Raw genomic sequence first — 24,791 nt, forward strand, 5'->3', positions numbered from 1 at the left:
CGTGTCTGTTGTACCCAGAAGTGCCCCCTGGAGGTAAGAGGCTCTGAAGGGATGGAAACTCCCTCTCGGTCCTCCCTTCTCCTAGTGAAAGTCACGCCAGGCGCGCTGAGCGGCCGAGATGCTCTGGATGGAAGGGGGGGCTGGTGAGGACAGGCACCCTGCCTGCCTCTGCTCCCCACCCTGGGCACGAGGGCCTCGCCCTGTCCTGCCTTCATGGGTGGGCTGCCTGGGGACCACGCGCCTGCCCGGGACCACGGTTCTGCTCCTGCTCCCCAGTGCGGTTCTGCGCCTCGACCCTGACACAGCCGAGGTGACTCAGGCTGCTGTGCCGATTGTCCCTGAACTCAGTGGCCTCAGAATGTCCTCCTTTCAGAGGATTCATTTTTCTTTTCAGCAAATTTATTTTTGTCCCTGTGCTTTGTATAGGCTATTGTAGGACATTGGAAAGCAATGCTGTCCCCCAGGAAGCTCCGGGCAGGGGAGGGAGGCGTCCCAGCACCGCCGAGGGTGGCGGCTGAGGTCTAGGAAGGGAGCGGGAGCCCGAGGAAACTGCATAGAGTAACCAAGAGGGAGAGACTCAGCTTTGGGATGAGTGAGGGTTTGTTGTGTTTTGCAGCTGATGGGCTCGAAGGCACTGGTCCGGGGGGAAGGGACTCGCAGCTACTTCACCTTCCAAAGCCAGAGGGCGTCCGTGCCTGGTTCTCCGGGAAGCCCAGGCCTGGCAACCTGCCTGTGACAGGTGCCGAGGCAAAGGGCCAGGCCTGCTCTGGTCCCGTAGCTCCCCCACCCCAGGTCACAGGCTTACCTTCTGTGCCCTGCGTTTATCAGCTCTCTGGTTCTGGTGGTAAATCCGGCTGAAGTTGGAGACAATCACGGGGACCGGCAGGGCAATGACCAGGACACCGCTCAGGGAGCAGATGGACCCAAAGATCTTCCCGGCAATTGTCTTGGGTACCATGTCTCCATATCTGAGGGCAGGAGAGACAGGTGTGAGGAGGAGAGGCCATTTGGGAAACAAGTCAGACTTCCCTGCCATCCATTCATCCATCCATCCATCCACCATCCATCCATCCCTGCCATCCATCCCTGCCATCCATCCATCCATCCATCCATCCCTGCCATCCATCCATCCATCCATCCATCCATCCCTGCCATCCATCCATCCATCCATCCATCCATCCATCCATCCCTGCCATCCATCCATCCATCCCTGCCATCCATCCATCCATCCATCCATCCATCCATCCATCCATCCATCCCTGCCATCCAGCCATCCATCCATCCATCCATCCCTGCCATCCATCCATCCATGCCATCCATCCATCCATCCATCCCTGCCATCCATCCATCCCTCCATCCATCCATCCATCCATCCATCCATCCCTGCCATCCATCCATCCATCCATCCATCCCTGCCATCCATCCATCCATCCATCCATCCATCCCTGCCATCCATCCATCCATCCATCCCTGCCATCCCTGCCATCCATCCATCCATCCCTGCCATCCATCCATCCATCCATCCATCCATCCATCCATCCCTGCCATCCATCCATCCATCCATCCATCCATCCATCCATCCCTGCCATCCATCCATCCATCCATCCATCCATCCATCCATCCATCCCTGCCATCCATCCATCCATCCATCCATCCATCCATCCCTGCCATTCCTCCCTCCCTCCCTCCATTCATCTGTCTATCCCTCCATCCATCCATCAACTGTTTAGAGAGCCTAAAATGTGTCAGGTCCTGTGAGACCCTGATGTTCACGAAGCCAACATCCTACAAGGGGAAGACCATGAACAGGTAAGTGAATCCATGAAAATACCATGACCTGTGGTTGCTTCTGTGGAGGGAACACACACAGGGCCCGGGCCAGGGAGGGCACGTGGTCAGGAACGACCTCTCTGAGGAGAGGACATTTGAACTGAGAGCTGAAAGCAGAGGACCCAGCCAGGTAGCACCCTGGGAAGATGTGCCGGGCAGAGGGACAGACAGTATGCGTCCGGAGGTAGAAAGAGCAGCGGGGTGGAGGGAGGAGACGGCACACGAAGGGCCTGACTGTGCGTCCAGTGGCCGCAGTGAGGAGTGTGGGTTTCATCCCAAGTGCGACGACGAGCCACAGATGAGCTTTAACCAGAAAGGCAACATGTCCTCATTTATGACGAGAACATAACAAACCACCTTCTACCGACGCGGAGCTCTCTAACTTACAAAGCACTGTCACACCTGACCCCACAAAAGCTCCGTGAGCCCTGCAAACGTGGCTCCCCTGTCCCCATTGTACAGATGCAGCAACTGAGGCTCAGAGGCTCAGCGGACGGCCCTCGTTTGGGCCCAGCTGGGAAGAAACCCACTCCTCTTGCTTTCATCTCTTTCCTACAAACACGGCGAGGGGGGGAGGTCACGGGCTCCGAAACCCAGTCCCTTGAGCTGGAAGCCACTTTGGGAAAGTGCCAGGTCCTCTCAGAGCTCCGGAGACTCCCCAGTCCTTCACCGTGGGACCGGCTGGGACCAGCCTGCCTGAGTCCCCCTCAGCCCGGCCGGCCAGCCAGAGCCTCTCTCCTCCAGTCACGAGACCTCTCCACAGTGGCTGTGTGTGTAGCCTCTTCTTTATTGACGTAACTCAAAGGTTTATTAAGCAAAGAGCAGGTAATGACCCCTTTGGCCAAGGCCAGAAGCACCATCTCCTCGGCCCCTGTGCCCTTCGAGCAGAAACAGCTTCAGGGTGACCAGGAATTGTTGCTGCTGAAATAGTGAGGCTCCAGGTTGCTCGTCCTGAGGGGATCCCGGTGTCCTGGGCTCCAGCCCGTTGAGAACAATGAAGTCCTCACCTCCTGACACCTGAGGGCTTTGGGAGGCCCTGCCGGTGGTTGGCGTGTGTTCGGCGAGGGAGCGAAGCCCCTCACACCTGCGAAGTAGGCTCCTGTCTTGAGAACTGTCTTCCTCCTCCTTCAGTGTCCAAGCCCTTTGTCCGTGCAGCTGCCTCAGTCATGCCACCGACACGGAGGCCTGTGACCGCCCCTCCGGGGACGTGGGCGCTGGCTCTGCCTTTTCTGCCACCGTGCTTAGGAGTGGCCGCCAGTGGAGTAGCTGGGACTTGGCATCTGGAGTTAGATGACCTGGGTTCAAGGCTCACTCAGCCCCGCCATAAAGTAACTGCATGACTTTGGGGGAATGTTACTTTAGACCTCAGTTTCCTTGTCTATAAAATGAAGACAGTAAGAGTGACCGAGGTCATAGTCCCAGGCGCTGTGACTTGCACCTACGCATTCTGGTAACCATGGTCTCTGTTGCTCGGAAAACACAACTGATTGTCCCAAGTTCAAATACTCCCAGCAGCGGAGAAGAGGGGCTGTCCCACAGGGGGCAGCCACGTCAGCTGGGGTTTCAGATGCTACAGCTGAAAGGTGGACATCAGGCCCAAGACCGTGGATGAAAACAAAGCCTGGTGGGATCTGTACGGAAGCGTCAGGAAGCCAGCGTCTCGGCCACCAAGGCTGGTGAAGAATGCCCAGGACAACAGAAAGGTCGCTCTGCCCACTGGCAGACAGGACAAGGAGGGAAGCTACGCCTACTGCTGGGCAGATGGTCTGCTGGCAGCAGACAGAAAGACACAGAACAGCTCAACTCCTGGGCACACTCTGCTTCTCTGCCGAGAACAGGCTTTGTCTCGGAGAGGCCGGGAAAAACGTGGTGAAAAGGATCTGGAGCTTGAGCGAGGGGACGGGAGCGCAGGCCAGTGCCCAGTGGTCCTCAGTGCATTCCGATCACAGGCCCACCCGATCCCAGCAGACAGGAGGAGGGAGCAGAGGGAGTCAGGGAACCACTGCCGGACTCACTGAGAAGTCACGGTGCAGCAGAGGAATACCCAGACACCGGAGAGGGAACACTGTTGTGCTGATCTTTGTAAAGAAGGGGCGAGGCGGTCTAAGAAACCACAGACCAGGGGAGGGGCAGCCTGTGAAACCACAGAGCAGGGGAGAGGCGGCCTGTGAAACCACAGACCAGGCTTGGTGTCCATCAATCCTGCCATCCAATTGCCGCCAGAATCTGAGAGCAGATTCAGTGGACAGCTGGTGAACACTTGGAAAATAAGCTGTATTAGTGCACTAGGCAGGCACACATCCCGCCGAATTAACTCCATTTCTGGTTTTGAGAGGGTTAACTGGCTGGCGGATCGGGTGACTGCTACAGTCCTACTGCATCGTGATTTGTGCAAGATGTGTTCTTGGCCCGTCCTTTCTGCCCTTGGCGAGCTGAAGGAAGGTGGTGGGGCGCACAGCAGTGCGGCCAGTAGGGGCTGGACAACCATCTCCAGTCTTCTGGCCCTTCTTAAAGGCCAGAACTGTGGGGTCCTCTGCTGGCAAAGAAGTTCATGGTTTTCATGTTAGAAGGGTCTCCTTTAGTGAAAGAATAAGGAAGTGAAAAAATGGACCCAAAGCTAGGTCTCCAGGGCGTGTTCCAGAATTGTCAACAGCTTATATAGAGCCAGAGGAAGGAGCATGGCCTAATGACAGAGAAGAGACTGGTGTCAGATCTGGGGTTGAGCCCAGCCCCAATCACTTAGGAAATAGTTGAGTGACTTCGGCAAAGTTATTTAACGTGAGCCTCTACCAATATAAGGTAGATCTTATATACCTAACTCAGAGGGTTGTGGTAAGTGTGAGATAATTCAGAAGAAGCACTTGATGGGAAAATGTAAATTCTCTGCAAGCAGCCAGTGGGGTGGGCACCTACCCCATCTCGACGGTGCCCTTTCCTCCATTATGATGTCACTCTGTCCAGAGGAGCTGGTTCTCAGAGGATCCGCCACCTTCTTACAAAACTTCCCATGTCCTGGCCAGTTTGGCTCAGCAGTTGGAGCGTTGGCCAAAGGACTGAAGGGTTTTGAGTTCGATTCCTGGTCAAAGGCACATACCTGGGTTGCAGGTTTGATCCCTGGCCCCGGTCGGGGTCATGTGGGAGGCAGCCAATCAATGTGTCTCTCTCACATCAATGTTCTCTCTCTCCCTCTCTCTCTCTCTCTCTCTCCATCCCTCCCTTCCTTCCACTCTATCTGAAAAATAAAAATCAATGGAAAAATATCCTTGGGTAAGGGTCAAAAAACAAAAAGCAAAACAAAACAAAAAGCGTCCCCTCTGCCGCTGCCCTCCCTGGTCACAGTAAGTTCAGAATAGGGCACCTGACTCAAGCTGGGTCCGTAAGTTCCTTTCTGGGATTCATTGTTTTTTTAAAAAATTCTTGATTGATTTGACAGAGAGAGAGAGAGAGAGAGAGAGAGAGAGAGAGAGAGAAACATTGATTTGTTGTTTCACTTATTTATGCATTCACTGGTTGCTTCTTGTGTGTGTGTGCCTTGACCAGGGACTGAACCCACAACCTTAGCATATAGAGACAACACTCTAACCAACTAAACTACCTGGCCAGGGCCTCCTGGATTCATTTTTAACAGCTTTATTGAGACACAATTCATATCCCATAACATCCATCCATTTAAACTGTACAATTCAGTGGTTTGTGTGTTTACATGCTGTGCTACCATCACCACAGTCTAATTTTGGAACATGTTCATCACCCTAGAAAGAAACCTCACACCCGTTAGCAGTGACCTTTCCACACCCCACCCTCGGCCCTAGGCAACCACTAATCTACTTTGTCTCGATGGATTTCACTGTCCCAGATATTTCTACAAATGGAATAGCAGAGAGTGTGACCTTTCGTGTCTGACTTCGTTCACCGAGCGTGATGTGCTCAGGCTTCAAGTCCATCCATGTGGTAGCACGTCAGACTTCGTTCCTTTCTGTGGATGAATAACATCCCATTGCATGGACAGACCACATTTTGTTTGTTCATTCATCAGATGGTGGACGTTTGACTTGTTTCCACTTTGACTATTATAAATAAATTCTGCTATAAAAATGTGTGTGCAAGTTTTTGTGTGCACATACGTTTTCGTTTCTCTAGGAGTTGTATGGTAACTATGTTTAACAGTTTGAGGAACTGTACCATTTACAATCACACTAGAAGTCAATTAGGGTTCCGACTTCTCCATATCTTCACCAACACTGGTTACTATTTGTCTTTTGATCCCAGTGATCCTATGAAGGGTATGACGTGGTGTTTCTCTGTAGTTTTGATCTACATCTCCTTTGTTGGCTAATGATGTTGGGCATCTCTTCCCCTTCCCTGGATGCTTACCCTTGAGACCAGATCAATCTCCTTCGAAGTTGAAGCTGCAACAAACAAGGCTCAGGAGCTGTTTGCAGCCATGCTTTCTGCTGTGGGAAAAGCCAGGTTGTCATCAGAGAGGAAGTTGGCAGACATGAAGAAAGAGATGATGGAAAGGGAAGTCTGATGGAGTTCGAGTTCATCCTAATTCTTGCTGAGGACCACCTTCACTTTTGCCTTTCCTGTGGCTTAGTCCTTTAATCTTTCCTTTGACTCTGCATGCCAACAAAGTGTTATGTTTGTTTAACCTTCTTCCATTTGGATCCCTTGATGATAATGATGATGATGATGGCGATATGATGATGATGACAAGGCTACTGCTGATTATTATAATTTTTTTGTTAATCCTCACCGTAGGATATTTTTCCATTCATTTTTTAGAGTGGAAGGGAGGGAGAGAAAGAGAGAGAGAAACGTCTATGCGAGAGAGACACGTTGATTGGCTGTCTCCCACACGACCCTGACCGGGACTAGGGATTGAACCTGCAACCCAGGTACATGCCCTTGACCAGGAATCGCGTCCTCGACCCTTCACTCCACAGGCTGATGCTCTAATCGCTGGACCAAACTGGCCAGGGCTACCGCTGATTATTTTTAAACAAACTCTTCACATTTCTAAACCACAGAGCTACTATGAATCGAGGCCTTGAGGAGTCAAAAGGGTTTTAACAGGCTGTAATCGCGGTGAAACCAACCACATTAATTTTAACAAAGATAAATGACAACACCAGCATTTCGATTAAAAGAATCAATGACTTGCATAGTCATGGGAGAGACCAGCTTAAAAGCCATCCTGGGGCTGAAACAGAACAGTCGCCAGGGCAATGCAGCTACTAACACCTTCAGGCCACCTTAGGCTGGATGAATGCGAGTAGTTCCTAGGAAAAGAAAGTGGGTGTCCGAACTCTGCCCCTCGGGGCAGACCCCTTCTAGGCTGCTGTGTGGAGTCCTGGCCCTGTGTATTCTACAGGCCACTGATGAACCGGAGCACGTCCAGAGAAGGAAGGTTGGGATGGCGAATTGCAAAGCAAAGGAACGGGAACATGTGGACTGAAGGAGAGGGGACAGTACTGGACGGATGGAGAGTACAACGGAGGGACCTGTGCTAGAAAATGCGTGTGCATCCTGGGGTCTCATAATGACCCTGCCCGGTAGGGTCAGCCTCGCCAGTCTCGGGAGAACAGTGACTTGTCCAAGATCATGCACGTGGAAGGAGGCTAAACTGTGTGGGTGAGAGCCCAGGTTGGTCTGTTCCACTGCCCTGCTCAGTCCTCCCACCCTGCTCCCTGCGGCCGGGAGATGATGGGGTGGGGGAGGGCGCTGCGGAGGCGCCGGAGCTCGGCCCTTCCTGTGTCCCGCCTCGGCCGCGGCAGCACAGTGTAGCGGTCAGAGTGAACTCGGAGCCGCGCTACCTGGGGCAAATCCTGGCGCTCACGCACCGGCTGGGTGACTCTGGGCGGGCTACCTAACCTCCCTGCCCTCAGTTCCGAGATGGAGGCAGTGGTGGTTCCCGCTCACGGGCTTCCTGTGAGGGATTAAATGAGTTACTATTTGGAATGCTCACTTCTGGCACGCGGCAGAACTTCATGTCTTGATTACACAAACTGGGCGCTTAAATGACCGTGGTTTCTAGCCTGCACTTTGGCAAAAGCCTCTTAATCAAACTTCTCACTTCCATGTTGTTCCCCTTTAATTTACAAAGAAGCATCTTCTGAAAATTCAAACCCAAGCATGCCATCCGCCTGCTGAAGGCACTTCAGCAAAGGCTGTGGAGTGTGCGAGTGAACGAGACCTGCCTGCCATGTGGTCGCAGGGCTGACCTGCCTGTTACCGGTGAGCAGTCGCCAGCCAGCAGCCGGTGGTGCTGGGCACGACCGCGGCGGGCGGCGCTCCCCGGGCCTCCAGACCGTCGTAAGGGCATCCATGGCCTATTTCCTCCGTGGGACTTTGAGGAAAGAGAGGGGTGAGAAAAGGAAGAACAAAAAATGTCCTGGTTTCAGACATGTTTTGAAGCCGTACCTTCCTTCCTTGGTCTCCCTCCTCTCGTGCCCACAAAGACTCTGTCCTCCCACCTCTTCCTGGCTCTGGGCCTGGAGAAGAGTAAGGAACAGAAAGCCCTTCCTGGGGGTGACATGCCAGGCGTAGGGGTTCTACCGTGCTCACCCCAGATGTCAAGCTCACATCAGACTTCACCGGGAGCCCGAGGGGCGGTGGCCGGTCCCTGGCCAGGCGGGGCTCAGGGCTCCGAGCTGCTCTCCTCCAGCGTCCTCGGCATCTGCAGTGACTGGGCTCTGGCAAGAGCAGGGAAACGTACCCTCCTAATATGGAAGGCTAATTAATTTGTGTTAGGGCTTAGGGATAATTAAACTTTTTATCTGAACTTAAGCAGCACAAACCACCCGCCTTGCACAATTAATTGCTGCCTTTACTTCCTCCTCCAGGTGCAGAGAGATAAGTGGAAGCCAAGCTCTCCATCTGATTCCACCTGCGGCTCGGGCAGGGGCAGGGCTGTCTGTCCGGTGGGGGTCCCTGTCTCCTGGAGCCAGGGCGTGGCCCCGCAGGGCCCAGCTGCTGCGAGCTGAGCCAGGGACACGTGCCCATCTCGGCAGGCTTGCTCTTCTAGACACTGGGCCCCAGTCCATTCTCCCCAGTCTCAGTCCCCAGGAGACTTGGCCCCGGGACCCACACTCTTAGGAATGGAGATTGACAGGAAAGAGCCACGAGGCGCAGCGGACATCTGGTCAACCGCGTGCTCCCTTGGAGAACGCCTCCTGCAGGCCTGCACCGCCTGCTTCTCTTTCCCCGTCTGTTCATCACACAGCCCTTCCCCTGGGCGTCCTCCCTGGCCAGCGAGCCCTGCTCGGAAACAGTGGGCTGCCTCACCGACAACGGGTCATGGGCCATGACAGCCTGGGTTAGTCTGGGCTCGAACTACAGCGGGTGGGCTGGATCTGGGGAGAAAGTGGGAAGGGCCCATCTCGTCTGTAGAGCAGAGGTGGGGACGTGAGCAGGGTCAGATCTCACTCCCAAAGGGACAGAGCATGAAGGTCAAAGTGGAGGGGCAGGGAGTGAAGGTGCAGATGCAGGGGCGTGTGCAGACCAGACCTGATTCTTGTGGACAGGGTTTGCTGGTGGCGCAGACCTTGTCTGAAATCCGATCCCGACTGCCGGCACCGCTGTCTTCCCCAGCCCCAGAGGGGTGGCCATGGAGACGGTGATGGACAGTGGTGGGCAAGAGGCAGAGCCGGGCCGAGAGGAGGCAGCCCTCAGCCAGGACAGAGGTGCTAAGTGATTTGGCCACTTGGACCTGTATACCGCCACCAGTTGTCTCCACTCACCATGGCACTGTGCCCTCTGCTGCCCACAGGGCAAATCCAGTCAGCGCCAACCGCCCTTTCCAGGTCCCATCGGGCCCCCTCCCCTGTACCTTGTACTGCCTGGCACCTCCCTCCCTCCTCCGGGTGTTCTCCCTCCCCTCTGCCTCCCCCCCCCTCAAGGACCAGGAGCTCCTTCTTCTGTTAAAGCCTCATCTGAACGGCACTGAGTCCCGCTGCCTCAGTCTCAGACTCTGACAGGGTCTTGAAGGGGCTTAGTGGGCGACAGTGCAGCCCCAGCGGGTGTGCGGGTCCCATCCATGCCGGCCTCGCGGGCGTGGGGTCCGTCCACAGCCTCTGCTCCACTGAGGTCCCTTCACAGGCCTGTGCTCAAGTCCCCTTGCCCGCTCAGCTGAGTGCCCTCGGGCAGTCATGAGCTCCCCAGCCTCAGTCCACCCGCTGGCAGAGTTGTTACACAGCTGTGCCTGCAAAGGCTCTTCATAATCGGACGGGCTTCGTTATAACGAGTTTTGTAAACGTAAATAGCTTATTGTGTGTGTGCAAACTGCAGTCATACACACATAATCAGCTATCGCTACATAGAGCACCTGCTATGACCCTGTGACTACATGTCCCTGGTTGTGACGGAGACTTGGTCATTCTCTGCACGGAGCAGCCTGGCTCACCGCGGGCTCCGCACACTGTCAGTCACCCCGGGAGCCCCGGCGTCGGCCCGTCCTCTGCCAGCCCTTCTCCAGGCTCCGAGGCACCGCCTGCCCCTCATGCCATCTGGCCGGCCCCAGGGCTGTCCTGTCACGCCTGCCGGCGCCCCTCCCTGGCAGACCCACATGCGAAGGACACGGCCTCGGACTGTAGACCTGCTTCTTGCTCTGGTTGTGCAACTTGAGGCCACCAACAGCCGTCCAGGCCTGCGGCCTAAGCCAGACACCGCGCCCGCACAGACCCCAGCGCGGCGCACGTTGTGGGGCGAGGGCCAGGCCGGGGCAGGCCCTCAGGCTAACAGCATCCCCTCGAAGGGCTCTCAGCTCAGCTCGCCTGCTGTTTCAGGGCTGCTCAGAGGACGTTTTTGGGACTAAATCCAGTCATTCTAAGGCCGGGTTCCCCTGGAGCAGGACCAAATTCCTGGGTCCCCAAGACACTTAACTGTCCCCTTATCTCAGGTACTTCAAATCCCGCTCCAGGCCCCGAGGCCGATGGGATGTTTCTGCTGAGCTGTGGAAAACCCAGGAGGTCCTTCGGCCTCTTCCCGCTGCCAGCCCCGAGCTCAGCACGTCTGGGTGCGCTTGGATTCACTAGATGTCCTCTGAGACTTGCTTATCCCCCTCCTCCCAGTGTTTCTTTGGCTTTGGAAGGTGGGGGTGGGCTGTGGGCTGGCTCCGTGTTGCCCAGCCCTGCTGGCTGCTGGTGGGGGGCGGAAGCCTGGCCCCTGGCCACTACCTTTAGTCTCTGTCTCTGAGCCCCTGCCTGTCTCTCTGTCTTACCCTCGCTTCTGGGTGAGATGCCTCTGGGGCGTGACACCCCAGGAGACAGCGCTCTCTGCCCCCGCCCATGTGAGCTGGTGACAGCAAGGCTGCGCCTTCTTTGCTGAGCACAGCGCCGACCAGGCTCTGGGGTCACTCATACTTAATAAAGAAATGGATCGGTATCTGGTTCTCTTTCAGCCTGTCTTGGACCTCCACACCCATGCTGCGCCAGCTGGCCTTGCCTGGGCTGAAACCTGCTAGGGTCGGTCAGGATGCTCTCGGGGTGATTAGACGGGTCCTTAGAGCTGCTCTGTGTGTGTGTGTTTAACAGCACCCCCCACACACCAAAGCCCAAATGGACACACCTGCTCGTCACCCTTCAGAGCAATACCGTCGCACACACTCACACCAGGCCAGAGCTGGAGGGAACCCCAAACGCACCACTCCCTGCGCACGGAGGATTTGGGGGTGAAAGGACAGTACTGCAGGAGGCACGGCGGTGCGGAGAAACAGGGTGACCCAGGCGGGCGGGCACACGGTCGCTTCGCCACTCTCTGCGTCTGTATGTGCGGGAATGTCCTAACACAGAGTTCCACGCGGCCCAGTGAAGTCCACAGGAGACCCGCCCCTGCGACGCCGCACGCGGGCCAGCCCCACCCTGTCGCTCAGGTTTGTGCGTGCGTGTGGGCTCTTGCTGCCTCTGCTGTCTTGCTTCTTGAGGGCAGGGCTGTGTCCTTGGCTTTTTTTTTTTTAAGGCTATTTTTGGAGGATATTTTTCCATTTATCTTCAGGTAGAGTGAGAAGTGGGGAGAGAGAGAGACATCGATGTGAGAGAGACACTTCAACTAGTTGCCTCCCACAGGACCCCAACCAGGGCTGCGACGGAACCGCAACCCAGGTCCGTGCTCTTGACCAGAATCGAACTCGTGACTCTTTGGTCTTCAGGCCGACGCTCTAACTGCTGAGCCAAACTGGCCAGGGCGTCCTTTTCTACTTTATAGCCTCCTATAGAGTTTAAAGCAGGGCTTGCCGCACGGGGAAGCACTCCATGAACACCCATCAGTGGGAGCTGCCTGGCCCTTGCGCCTGGACCAAGGGCCCTGTCATGTCCCCTGGACCTGGCGTTTCACCCCACCCCACCCAGCCCCTCGCTGGCTTCTGCCGAGGATGCCCCGCTGCTTCCTTGGGAGTCGGAGCCTTGCCTCCCCGCAGTGCACGCTCCCGTCACCCACACTGAACTTGACGCGATCTGAACAGAGGCCGGCAGGTGTGGAACAGGGGCTGCTCCGGGGACAGCGGGGCCCAGCTGCCAGGCTCCCCAAATCCTAATGCTACTGCACATGCATTATGCTATAGGAAACCAAGGCTCAGACAGGGTAAGCCACAGTCCCCGGGTCACACGAGTCACGACAGCAGAGCTGGAATTTAAGCCTGGGAGCCTCCAGACCCTCAGGGAGGGAGAAGGTTCAGAGCCTGCCTGGCCCCGGGGGCACGTGCCCTGGGCCCCTCCAGGGCGGTGTGCATGGCGGTGAGCTGCTGCAGGGTGACGGTGGCCACAGGAAGGGCAGAACCCAGCCGCGCGAGGAAGGGGTGGCCGGAGGTGGCAGGCATGGTTTATTCACGTCCCTTCTCTTCATTCAAGGGCCCCTTTAAAAATGACTCAATCGAGCATTAATCTTGATGAAACATCAACCCCGTAGGGAAAAAAAGTCAGAAAATCTGCAAGAGGTAAATGCATGCGTCTCAGCCTCCACCCCCTGGAGAGAGGACACGTGGGGACACCGCAGGGTGGACATCTTCCAGGACCTGCAGAAGGGCCATGGCCACAACCTCGGCACACACCCAGTGCCGGGCTGGGTCCCCTCAACCCTGCACCCCCCAACTGGCTTCCCAGCCCATCCTCTCTACCTCCCAGCTGGTGGGGTCCCCACTGAGCCCGCCAGTCAGGCCGACACACGTGCTGTGCTTGTTAATGAGCCTCCTGTGTGGATGGTGCAAAAACTAATCTAAGAAATATCGCCACCTGCGAAAGAAAGTCCTAGAGGGGTGCACGTCCACCCCCCATAAGAAGCGTGGCTCAGCTGAGCCCTTAAGCTTTAGGGGAAAGGAAACTACACTTGAGAGCAAGGTTTGGGCTAGAGGGCAGGGCTGTGCGGGGCTGGCTGAACCCCAAATCCCGGATCTGGCCTTCCTCCAGGTCCTTCCACCAAACGACAATCTAATGTCCCCACTGGGCACTCTGCTCTGTGAAGCACATTTGCTCCAACCTGGTCCCAGCTGCTGGGATGCCCCCTGCCTCCTGTGCACTCCGGCTCCAGTGGGGCACGTCTGCCTCTCCAAGAGCAGGGTCGCCTGAGGGGACGCGTGTGTTTCGACAGCCTGCACGCGGGAGAATGCCTGCTTGGCCTGGCCTCCCAAGGGGGTTTTTCTTTGGACAGAAGCTCTGCTCTGTGGATGTACCTGCTCGTGGTGCTCACTGCCCAGTGCTCTCATTTTCCTCTGAAGTTGGCACATGCCCTTCACAGATGCTTTAGATACTTCCCTGGTCCCCTCCGTCTTCCCCAAGCATGGAGAGAGGGAAACTATGGGCTTTAGGCTCAGAATAATCACGATTCAACTCTTCAGTCCTCCACTCAGACACCACTTGACGCGGGCAGTTCCTAATCCTGATTTTCTCATCTGTAAAATGGGACTATTCATATCCACTCATATCGCCCGGTCATTGTAAGGAAACATGAGAGGAGGGACATCCACTTCCAGTAATAGAAAGCAATTCGAATAAAGCCTTCTGCAGAAGATAAATACAAAACTTGAGGAAACACAACCATTTTCTTCCGATCGTCAGAGAGGTACCAAGGCAATGGGGAGGCGCTGGGCCGTAACCTCTGAGGACTCAGAGGGAGGACTTGACGGCACCTCTGCTTTTGAAAAATGAATGAGTCCAGAAACAATGGTGACACAAATGAGCTGTGCATTTTGCAGCCCCAAGTGGGACGCCTGAAGAAACACTCCCCACCTCTCTAAGTCGGGGTCCTGGAGCGCTTCACCCTCAGAGTAAAGCTGAACCAGATGTAAATCTTCCCTCTCACGGACACGCAGCCTTGAATTTGGTTAAGGGGTTCAGATCAAGGCGGTCCCCGACTGGCGGCACGCCCCCGTCCCTGGCGGAAGAATGCTCCCCTTCTACACCACATGGGACTCCGTCCAACAGTGCGCAGATGCACCGAGCCGCACAGAGTCAAAGGTGACCAAGGCACGAGGAAAGAAGACACTATGAGTGAGAATCAGGATAAATAATAGATAACAGAGATCTGCAAACACACCTGAAATATTGGAATTATCACTCACAGACAACCATGTTTATAATTCAAAGGAATAAAAGGTGAGCTTAAAAATGTCAGGGAATAAAAATTAAAAAGTGATCTAGCAAATTTGAGGAAATCCAAACAGAAATTCTAGAACTAAAAAAACACAACAACCCAGCTCAGCCAGTGTGGCTCAGTGGTTGAGCGTTGACCCTGCACCAAGAGGTCGCAGGTTCAATTCTTGATCAGGGCACATGCCCAGGGTGTGGGCCAAATCCCCAGTGGGGGGCACGCAGGAGGCGGCTAATCGATGTTCTCTCTCATCAATGTTTCTCTTTCTCTCCCCCTCTCATTTTCCTCTCTCTAAAAATAATAAAGAAAGAAAAGAATTAAACAACAATGACCCAAACCAAGTACCTGATGGGTGGGTTTGAGTAGATGGAACACAGCTCTGTGGTTTGGAAGGACCACCGGGATGCAGTGCACAGAAACCAATGAGGAGAGGCACGCACCTTGCTCAGTGCCTGACACACAGATGCAAGAACTCAATAGACAGTAGTTTCATTCCTTTTCCTCTCTCAGGTACTAAATAAACAAATATTTCTTGTTTCAGAGAACCTCTTCTGATTCATCTGGCCTGACAGCCATCACTCCATTCATCCGAATGTTCTCAGGAGCTCTGTCATTGTTTATCCATATTGACAGAAACTCCTTTATTTCTTGAGATCAACAAATGCAAGAACTAAAGTCACACCCAACACACGTCTCCTGGTCCACAAACCCACTCCTCCTCTTTGCCATGGTGATGTATGAAGGCAAGGGCTCCTTACTAGAGACCCTGCTCCAAGGAAAAAGAGCCAGTTGAATTACAGAATATGGTCTACTTCTTGACCCCGTTCCCCAATCAATGGTCTACTTCCTGACCCCGTTCCCCAATCAATGGTCTACTTCCTGACCCCGTTCCCCAATCAATGGTCTACTTCCTGACCCCGTTCCCCAATCAATGGTCTACTTCCTGACCCCATTCCCCAATCAATGGTCTACTTCCTGACCCCGTTCCCCAGTCAATGGTCTACTTCCTGACCCCGTTCCCCAATCAATGGTCTACTTCCTGACCCTGGGTCAAGGCCACTGCTGACCAAGAGCAGCTATAAAGGCTTCCGGATTCAGGGTCCACGGGGAACCTGCTCTCCCCTTCCAGCATAGCTTCTGGCCCAAGCTCATTCTGAAAATTCTAATGAGCAAATTTGGTGAGTGGGCGTGGCTATAGATGGCCATTAATGAGACGACAAAAATCACCTGCCCCAAAGTGGACCCGGTCAACTCTGCAAGCAATGCTCTGTTCTGCAGCCCTGGTGGCCCAGGGGCTTTGCAGACCAGAAGGGGGCCTTGCCAGAGATGCCTCGGCACAGGGACATCAAGCCCTGGAGCAAGAGGGGCAGGGATGCCCTGAAGCCCCCCCTCCCACACTCTGGGTCATCTCGGACCCCTGGAACCAGGGCCAGGGTCCATCTCCCCTTCACGGGCCTGCGGTGTCAGGAAGAAGGTGGCTCTGGGAGACAGAGGGAGCCACTGGGGGCCTGGCTGCTGCGGAGTCTGAGGGTTGGGGAGGGGCTGTGCAGGGCCTAGGGGGTGGGTGCTGGGAGGCCAGGGAGGCACTTGTGTAGGCGACAAGGAAAAACACTATGTTTTGATTAGTAAGAGCCCCAGGGGACTGCAGAATCTAATGCCTTGGTCTCACCGGTTCTGTTTCAACAGCAGAAAATCATTTTTCTAGACTTAGAAAAAACTGAGTCACGCTGTCTCTGTGTGTGTGGGTGTGTGGGTGTGTGCACATGTGCTCACACACTCACACTGACCTACTCACTGTATTAAGGGTTCTCCAAGAACGAGGGCCCATGTCTCAGTTAAACACTATCGATTGGTTGGTGGCCCGTGTGTGTCAGGCACTGGCTGGGTGCTGGGGACTCAAGAACGATCAAGCCAGGGTCACTGCCCCGCCCCCGGGATGGCCCTGGGCTCCGGGAGACGCAGGCCCTCCTGATGGCGGCCGTGGTTCCCAGCCTGCTGTGGGGCCCTCTTCATCCACTGATTGGTATCTGGTCCGGCCACAATGGATGCTCACAGCCCTGCCTGGGCTCCAAAGGCAGCACCGGAAATTTCAAGCAAGAAGCCAGTTCCTGGTCCAGCATCGCCCGACGTGGACAGGATATTACTGAGATGGAGGCTGGATGTGCCGAGCGTCTCTTGTCTGCCCCTTCTGCCCCGGCTCAGGGAGCAGGGGCCCCGAATCAGCTTGTGGCTCCTTCTTGAATAAACCGGGTGAGTTGTGTGTCTCTTGCTGCCCCCTGGCTCTGAGTTCTGCCTTCTGATTTGGGATTTGGTCGGGTGCCTGGACTCAGTGACCATTAGTCTCTTCCAGGTCTTGGTTCTATAGAAGGGCCTTTCCCCACTGGAAGCGCAGGTCCCTGGTGCTGGGCTGCACACCTGGACAGGGGCAGCTCCGGTTGCCCTGAGGCTGTGCAGGGCAGGGGAAGGAGCCCCATCCACCCGCTTTGCCCTGAGGCTGCACCGCACGGTCCGGGCTGGGCACAGGCTGCCACGCCCTGAACTTCTCTCCAAGCGTCTGTGGTGGCTGGAGGGACGGCAGGTGTCTGAGAACTGTCCCTTCTGTTCGCAGTGATGATCTACAGCTAATTAGCTGAGCCCAGGAAAGTGAAAATGCCTGTCTCCAGCCTGGAGCTAACAGCTAATCCAGTGTTTCCTGCAGACATTTCTGCAAAAGGAGAGGATGGGGTGACCTCCCAGGACCCAGAGCTGGTGGCTGTCAGCCGAAGGCTCTCATAAGAGAAAAGGACAGGGAACACTCCATGAAATAAGAGTAGAACTTGGCCGCAGCTCTTCGAGTGTGTCTGGGATGTTTGTGCACAAGCTGGACCTTCCCCAGGGTCTCACAAATAGGGGTTTTTGCTGCCAAGGGCTGTGGCAGCTGGAAAAGGGGGCAAGTTAATAACCGGGGGCTCAAATAATTGGTCTCAGCACGTACACCCCCTGAGCGTCCGCCTGTCAGCTCCTCCAGCTGCAAGGGCCTCAGGCAGCTGACTCACCGGCTGGGCTGCGGCACCTCCGACACCACAATCAATATTCAATTTAAGCCGCTTTTTTCTGTATAAAACTGTCGGGTGAGGGGAGAGGGGTCTGGCTGGCATGGCCGCGGGGAGGTCCTATTCCAGCACTGTCTGCGGCGTGGATTTCAGCAAGTCCCCTTCCCCTCTGTGTTTTCCTTTCCTCGTCTGCTCAGTAGGTTTGGTGACCCCCCAGTTCCTTGAGCTCAGGAAGAAGCGATGCTCCCCGAGTGGGGCTGTGGTGGAGCAGATCCAGTGTTTCACGTATTCAGGATCAAATGGGTAAGAGAGGTCAAGGGATTTGTACACAACCAGAAAACACTAGACTAATGTGGAAGCTGATATATTTTTACTGTTTGCTGCCCAAACCCTAACCCTTTTAGTACCTCACATATAGCAGGTGCTCGAGAAATATGCTGAATGAATATCCTCGGGTTACCTGTGAGGTGTCTCTCCTTCCTTACCTGTCCTGGGCTCCGGCTAAGGGAAGGGGATAAGAGGGTGGGAGGGCGAGGGGATCCTCTGGCCCCTGGGTGGACCCCATCCCGACTCCTGAGCCCAGTGCGCGCCCGGGCGTCTGCGTGGATCGGCAGGCTGGCCCGTGCCTCCTCCCTCAGCACCCGGCAGTCTGTCTTGGCTGCAGAGGACTAGGGGTGACTGATTTTAGAAACCGCTCGGCTCCATTAAGGTATGACTGAAGTTCTATTTTAAACTTCCCCTGGAGAGAGTTACTCACCAGGAATAAGTGAGCAACATTGGCATTTTCCTTTGAGAAAATCTTCTAGAGAGTTTAGACTCGGACATCCCCCCCCACGTGCCCCCGCCGCCGGGCCCAGCACAGAGTGACTCCCAGAGGCTGAGAGGCAGCGAGACCAGCGTGGGGTTCAGAACAGGCAGCTGCCACCGGCTCCGTGACCGGCAGTGCCACACGGGCCGTACCTGTGAGTTTCGGTCTTCTGGTCTGAACGCCGTGTCACGGGGTAGTAGTGAGGGCCGGGCGGTGGTGCGGGCGCTTGGCAAACGCTTGGGGCGCGGTAGCTGTGCTGTGCGGGGAGGGCCTGCCGAGCTGGCCGTCACCAACAGTGACGACACTAAGAGAAGAGGACGTCCCCACCGCTGGCTGCGCCTGAGGAGCTGGTCTTCACACCCCTAGGGGTAGCTACGCAGTTGGTTTTGCCGCTAGGCCAAGTGGCCCAGGTGCCACACCCTGCACTGGGCATTCTGGGAAACGCAGAAATGATGGTGGGGTCCCTGGGCACTGCTAAGAAGCCGGCAGGCTGCAGTGTGGCCCCTGCAGGGCAAGCTGGGCAGGGTCCCTGCAGAGGCACCCACAGGGCAGCCCCGCTTCCTGATGCTCGCTCTGTGCCAGGAACTTCACTGGCATCTCTTCGCCTGGAGCTTTGACATTTCAATCCGCGCAGCGCTCGGTGACGTGGGTTTTGTCATCATCCCCGTTCACAGAGGGTGAACTCAGGCTCATGTGTTTAATAACTTCCCCGAGGCCACCCACTTTGCAAGCAGTAGAACCGGGCACAAACCCAGTCCTGCTTCTTGCCAGTATCTGAGCCAAAGTAGCAACACACCGGCTGCTGGGCACAGGCTGGCAGGAGGCCCGTCTGATCCCAGTCCCTGCCACACACACGCCTATGCTCCCATCCTTCATCCCGTGGGTTTCCTTGCTCAGCCCCTGGGGGCATCCAGAAAGGAGTTCTCCCAGCATCCTCAGCCCCTCACCCCGCGCAGGACAGGGCCTGATCCTCAGAACCGGGGAAGCAGGGGCAGCGGCCTCAGGCCCCCAGGTGAAGGAGCAGGTAGGAGTCGGCACCTCCCGCCCGTGGGTAAAATAACCTCCGGCCTCTGGCTCCAGCTGGAGGCCTTCGGGGAGGTAGGATGGGAAAGAGGGGTCGCGGGGGGCCCCAGACCACCTTCTGAACCCTAGCGAGGATCAGAAGCCAGAAATTCTGGTGCCAGCCCTGGCAGACTCCAGTCCTTCAAATTAATGCACAATCCAATTTAATTTCCCTTTAAGAAATTATGTATTTTTAAAAAATACATGAGGAGTTGGAAAGCAGCCATGGCAACGAGGAGGCCGAGCGGCGGAGCAGTGCCAAGCCTCTGCTCCCTCCTGGGCATCTGCTCTGCAGGTCAGGGACCCCCGACCCTCTTCCCACCACGTACCAACGCACTGTGCGTCCAGGACTGGGCCTGCAGGGGCCTGTCCGCGGCCGGGGCGAGCAGCCCGAGGCTCGGCTTGTCCCAGGCCCCCTGGCTCTGCTTTGGTGCCTCCCCACCGGCACGGGCTCTCCAGCTGGGTCACAGGGTTCTGCAGGGTCCAGCTGACACAGACCGGGACCTGTCAGGAGCCGGGCAGGCTTCACCCACAAGAACCCTGTGGCAGCTGGGGTTCCGCTCCCACTGTGTAGATGGGAAACTGAGGCTCCCGGGCGTGCGGTGACTGCTCAGGTAACACTGACAGTATCTGGTGAGTCTCATGCTCTGTCAGGTGCCGCGCAGAATGCTTTCTACACCTCCCCTCCCTGTTTGGGGGCCACGGCCCTTGCTCGCCGGTGATCTGTCGGAGTCTCTATAGGACTTGCTGAACACACCAGTCACTCTCGGCCGGACAGCGCGTAGGTGTGCTGGGCCTGGGGCGGCCTCCAGGACAGCGGAAGACCAGGAAACGGGCCTGCCTCGGGGAGCCGCCGTCTGGGACGGGCGGTGGCCGGCTGACGGGATCAGGCCTTTGCTCACACGTGACGTGTGCCAGGCGTTATCTTGACACCGGGCACGTGACTGGTGCCTGCCCTGGGAAGGTGCACACGAGGGAGGGGCCCGACATCTAAACCGACAACTACTTGCGGCAGGGAAGCCCCAGAATAGAGGCAGCAACAACCGAAGTGGGGCGTGGGCGAGGCGACCCCCAAGTTCACCGGGGACACCTGGGAAAGCCCTGCGGCCGCCACACTGCTCAGAGCGTCCCTGCCGACGACAGTGTGCCTAAGGACCAGACCCTGCCGGACTTTCTCCAGCGTGAGTCCCGCACACAGTGAGGGCCACAGGACGGGTAGCTGAGCGATGAGTAATGAGTATCGCTTCTGTCTTACGTTCCTATCGCTCAGATGAATCTGCTTTAACAAATGCTAAAGCAGAGACCTTCTCACTAGTGAACCCTGTTGCTGGGATGAAGATCTGTTTGGAGCCTGGAGGTTACTGCCAGAGAGCTAGTATAACCAATGCGCTGTGCCCAGTGTTTTCAGACGACCTGCTGGGGTGGGGGACATGGGGTAGGGGACACAGGCCCGGCTGCCACCACGTCCCCTGTGGTCATCCATCTCCCCAGCCGCAGCTCTGCGGGCGAGGCCCGGGCTTATCCATCTCACCGAGCCCCTAGCTGTGTCTGCGCAGCTACAAGGGGAAGGCCAGGCCCTTCACAGCTTTATCCGGTAGAGGAATACCTGCCACATCTGTGTCCTGACCCAGGCAGCGCCTTCGTTCCAGGGAACACAAGCGACGGGGGACGCTGCGCCGGTTCAGCTCCCTCCAGGCTCGAGAGGCATCGCTTCTCCCTCTGGCAGAAGGGGCAGCTGAGGCCTGGGGTGTGTCTGAACCCCAGGGCCTGGGTGGCAGCACCTGGACTAGAATCTAAGGGGGTGGAGTGTCCAGACTGCACCCAGGGAAACTGAGTCCTACCCTCTGGGTGCCATCTCTGGCTCCTTGAGGGCCAAGCTGACTTTTAGGCAGCCCCTGTGCTTCTAGGTAAATTTCATTCATCGACAAGTGCATGGATGTCCCCTCTTCTCCCCTCCCTACTTCCTTTTCCCTTCCTCTCTCTTTTCCTTTTTTTTGGGGGGGGGGTAGTCCTTTTCTACTGATTTTTAGAGAGAGTGGAAGGAAGGGAGGGAAAGTGAGAGAGAGAGAAAAACACTGATGTGAGAGAGACATTAATTAGTTGTCCCCTGCACACTCCCCAACCGGGTCTGGGGATCAAACCTGCAACCCAGGTACATGCCCTTGACAGAGAGTTGAACCTACAACCCTTTTGTCCACGGGCCAATGCTTGAACCACTGGCCATGGCTCTTCTCCTTTATTATTATATTTTTTAAATTTTTTTCTTTATTAATTTTAGAGAGAGAGGAAGGGAGAGGGAGAGAGAGATAGAAACATCGATGAGAGAGAACATCGATTGGCCACCTCCTGCATGCCCCACACTGGGGATTGGGCCCACAACCTGGGCATGTGCCCTGACCAGGAATTGAACCGGCGACCTCTTGGTGCATGGGTTGATGCTCAGCCACTGAGCCACACTGGCTGGGCAGCTCTTCTCCTTTTTGATGACCATTTCCCTTCCTGATATTTCCAGTTCATTCGCACCACTGCTCAGAGAGGTCAAGAAGAAGGCAGAAGGAATTCTGGGCTCTCCTGCATGATCTCACACAAGAGAAACTTCCTCCTGGGGAAGCTGCCAGCCCCCACCTCTGCTGCCAGCAGCCTCTCCCAGGACCCTGGGGAGGAAGAGAGGGAGGCAGGGGTCACAGTGGAAATAACAGCTAACCTCGTGGAGCACTTAGCACTGTGGCAGGCAATAGGAGCCGTATATAAATTATCTCCTTAATCCTCACAACAGTCTACGTGGGAGGTGTTATCAACACTCCCATTTTACGGATGAGAAAACGGAGGCACAGACAGTCTCAACTTGCACAGAGCTCAGAAGGCTGGGGCAGGATGCGCATGCTCTGGGCCCCTGCAGCAACCAACGCCCCTGGGGGAGGGGTGTGAGTCCCAGTGCTCCTGCCTCCCTCCTTGGGGACGGGACGCTGGGCAGCGGCTTCCCACGGGCCCTCCGGCCGGCGCCAGGCCTCTCCCCCTCTTTCACGGAAGGAGCGGACACGTCAGGGTCGGGGCTTTCCCCGGCCCTCACCCCTGGGGAAGATATGTATGAGTGATGTGGGAGGGACCCAGACCCCCAGTTCTCCCAGGAGAGCCCCGCATGCCCTCACTGTGCTTCCTTCCTTCCTTCCACAAAATTCACAGGGCTGAGGGGAGGCTGGGGAGGAATCTGACACCTCACCAGGTAGGGTTTCCCTATTTCTGGGTGACCCTCTGCTTTTCTCCTATTGATCCAACTAAGCAATCAGCAGGCTTTTCCATGTCCCTTAGAGGCTGGGCTAAGTCCCCCGGGAACAGGTGCGAGTGAGGGGCCTCCGATGCTCTCCAAACTGGGTGCAGGGAGACTGGGTACGGTCCCCATAAGTTTGCCTCCTTGCTCCGAGCCCTGCGCGGGCTGTTCCCAGGAGCATCCTCACCGTCTCCTCGGGCAGCAGGGCAGGGCTGGGCCTGGCTGTCTGGAGAGCTGCCCCAAGCTCACACCTGCAGGTGCGCACGCCTCAGGCTCTGTCCCTTTGGAGGTCCTGGGACAGGCCCCTGGGACACAAGGCCCAGAGGCCCAGCCCCACCCCACAGAGCCTTATTTCTTCTCTCATCTCTGAGAGGCACAACTCAAGACGCAACTTGAACCTATACAGGCCTTTGCTTTTCAGGGGCGCTCACATGTCCGTGTGGCCACACATGTGTGCACACGCCCCTCTCTACCTGTGCTGCTCAGATCTGTCTAGACGCTGGCAATGAACAGTGTGCCGCAGGAAGGAAAGGCACGGCCTCGCCGGAGTTCAGATTAGAGACAGGAAACACACCAAAACCCCAAGCCCTACCGGTGCGGGTGGGGTGCGGGTAGCTCATTAATGCCTCTGTTCCCCTCCTCATTAAGCAGGAGCTGGCTCATAAATATTCATAGAATTCTAAAGCAAGAGTGAGGTGAAAGTTAAGTTAATGCACAACAATTATGACTGCTCACAGCTCTTGAGCAGCCTGACCAGGCTCTCGTCTCCCCAGAGCAGAGAGCTGGCTAGTCCTGGTCCCCCAGAGGGCGAGAGAGGGGAGCAGGTGTCGGGATAAAGCTTTCGTAGAAGACTGACCCTGTGCCCACCCTCAGGTGCCCTTGTGAAAGCAGCACTAGCTAGGGGAGGGTCTCCCGGCACCATCGCTGGACACCCACCCTGTCTGTTTTCTTTCTAATTTCAGCTTTACTGATACACGCCTACACTGGGAAAGGATTGCCCCATCCAGCTAACGAACACATCCCTCTCTGTCTTTTCTGGTGAGAATATTTAAGTTCTATTCTCTTAACAAGTTCCGGTGATACAATGCAGCATCATCACCCAGAGTCACCATGTTTTATATCAGATCCTCAGACCTTATGCGTCTTATAAATGAAACTTTGTAGCAACTTCTCCCTATTCCCCCCACCCTCAGTCTCTGGTGATCACTTTTCTAGTCTGCTTCTATGACTTTGACTTTTGAAAACATTTTACATTCCACACAGAAGTGGTACATGCAGTGTTCCTCTTTCTCTGTCTGGCTTCTTGCGTGGCCGCCCACCTCATAATGCGGGAACTGTAACCAGCGAGAGGGCACCTGCGCGTCCAGGGGACGGGCCAAGCCTCGCGCCCAGAGCACTTTCCAGCACCCACCCCAGCCTTCAACCAGGACAGCTCTCCCCTCCCTGGGGGTCTCCCCCGGGGTCTGCCCTGATCCCTCCTTCTCCAGGGCTCTTTGATCCAACTCACTGAAGCCGGATTAATTTTCTTAAATGTGGGTTTAATTGCATCACTCCGTGTAGAAAACATTCATTGGCTCCCCATTGACTATGAATTAAGTGCACACGCCTCGTGTTCTGTGGTCCAAATGTTCCTTTACAGACTAATCGCCACGGCTGTTCATTTGCCAGTGTCCCAGCCGAGTGGAACGGGGAGCTCTCCTCCCACCAGCTTATCCTTCCCTGCCTCCGGCTCCTTTGTGTGGCTCCCACACGGGTCCGTCCCCTGCCCCGTCTACATGTCAAGATCCTGTCCTTCCCCAGGCCAGTCAACTAATCCTGGCTCCCACAGTCTGATGTAATTTCCCGCCGGGGAGTTCTGCTTGAACCTCTCCTGTGCTACTATGCGAACACCTGGGCTATTATTATGAGCTGAACAGCATCTCTATTATTACTATATAGCATAATACTTAGCTGTTATTATTAGCTGGACTGCACAGGTCCGTGGCCTACATCTGTGCAGTTCAGCTAACAGCAATAATGAGCATGTTGTGGGCAGTTAGACGGACGAGCAGAGCGGGACTGATGGGCCAGGCACAGAGGTCACCAGGGCGGAAAGCCCGGGTGCCTAGCAACGGGTAGCACTGGGAAAACAGGCACTGTAGGGCCCCCGACCCAGGGGGAGCTTTCCTCCCCTGTCACATCACCAGTCATGTGGTGGACCCCCTTAGAGGAG

General features: G+C 55.9%; 1 protein-coding gene across 2 annotated transcripts in view; it reads right to left on the bottom strand.

The window, feature by feature from the left end:
• KCND3 (potassium voltage-gated channel subfamily D member 3) overlaps positions 1–24,791 on the bottom strand; it is a 194,959-nt gene that overhangs the window by 13,811 nt on the left and 156,357 nt on the right. For both annotated transcript variants that reach the window (XM_036272789.1, XM_036272791.1), the window contains one exon: positions 806–968. In XM_036272789.1, coding sequence (XP_036128682.1) covers positions 806–968 — 163 coding nt within the window. The remainder of the gene's footprint in view (positions 1–805; positions 969–24,791) is intronic.

Source organism: Molossus molossus, unplaced genomic scaffold (genome assembly GCF_014108415.1).
Source record: "Molossus molossus isolate mMolMol1 unplaced genomic scaffold, mMolMol1.p scaffold_m16_p_20, whole genome shotgun sequence".
NCBI classification, from domain to species: domain Eukaryota; kingdom Metazoa; phylum Chordata; class Mammalia; order Chiroptera; family Molossidae; genus Molossus; species Molossus molossus.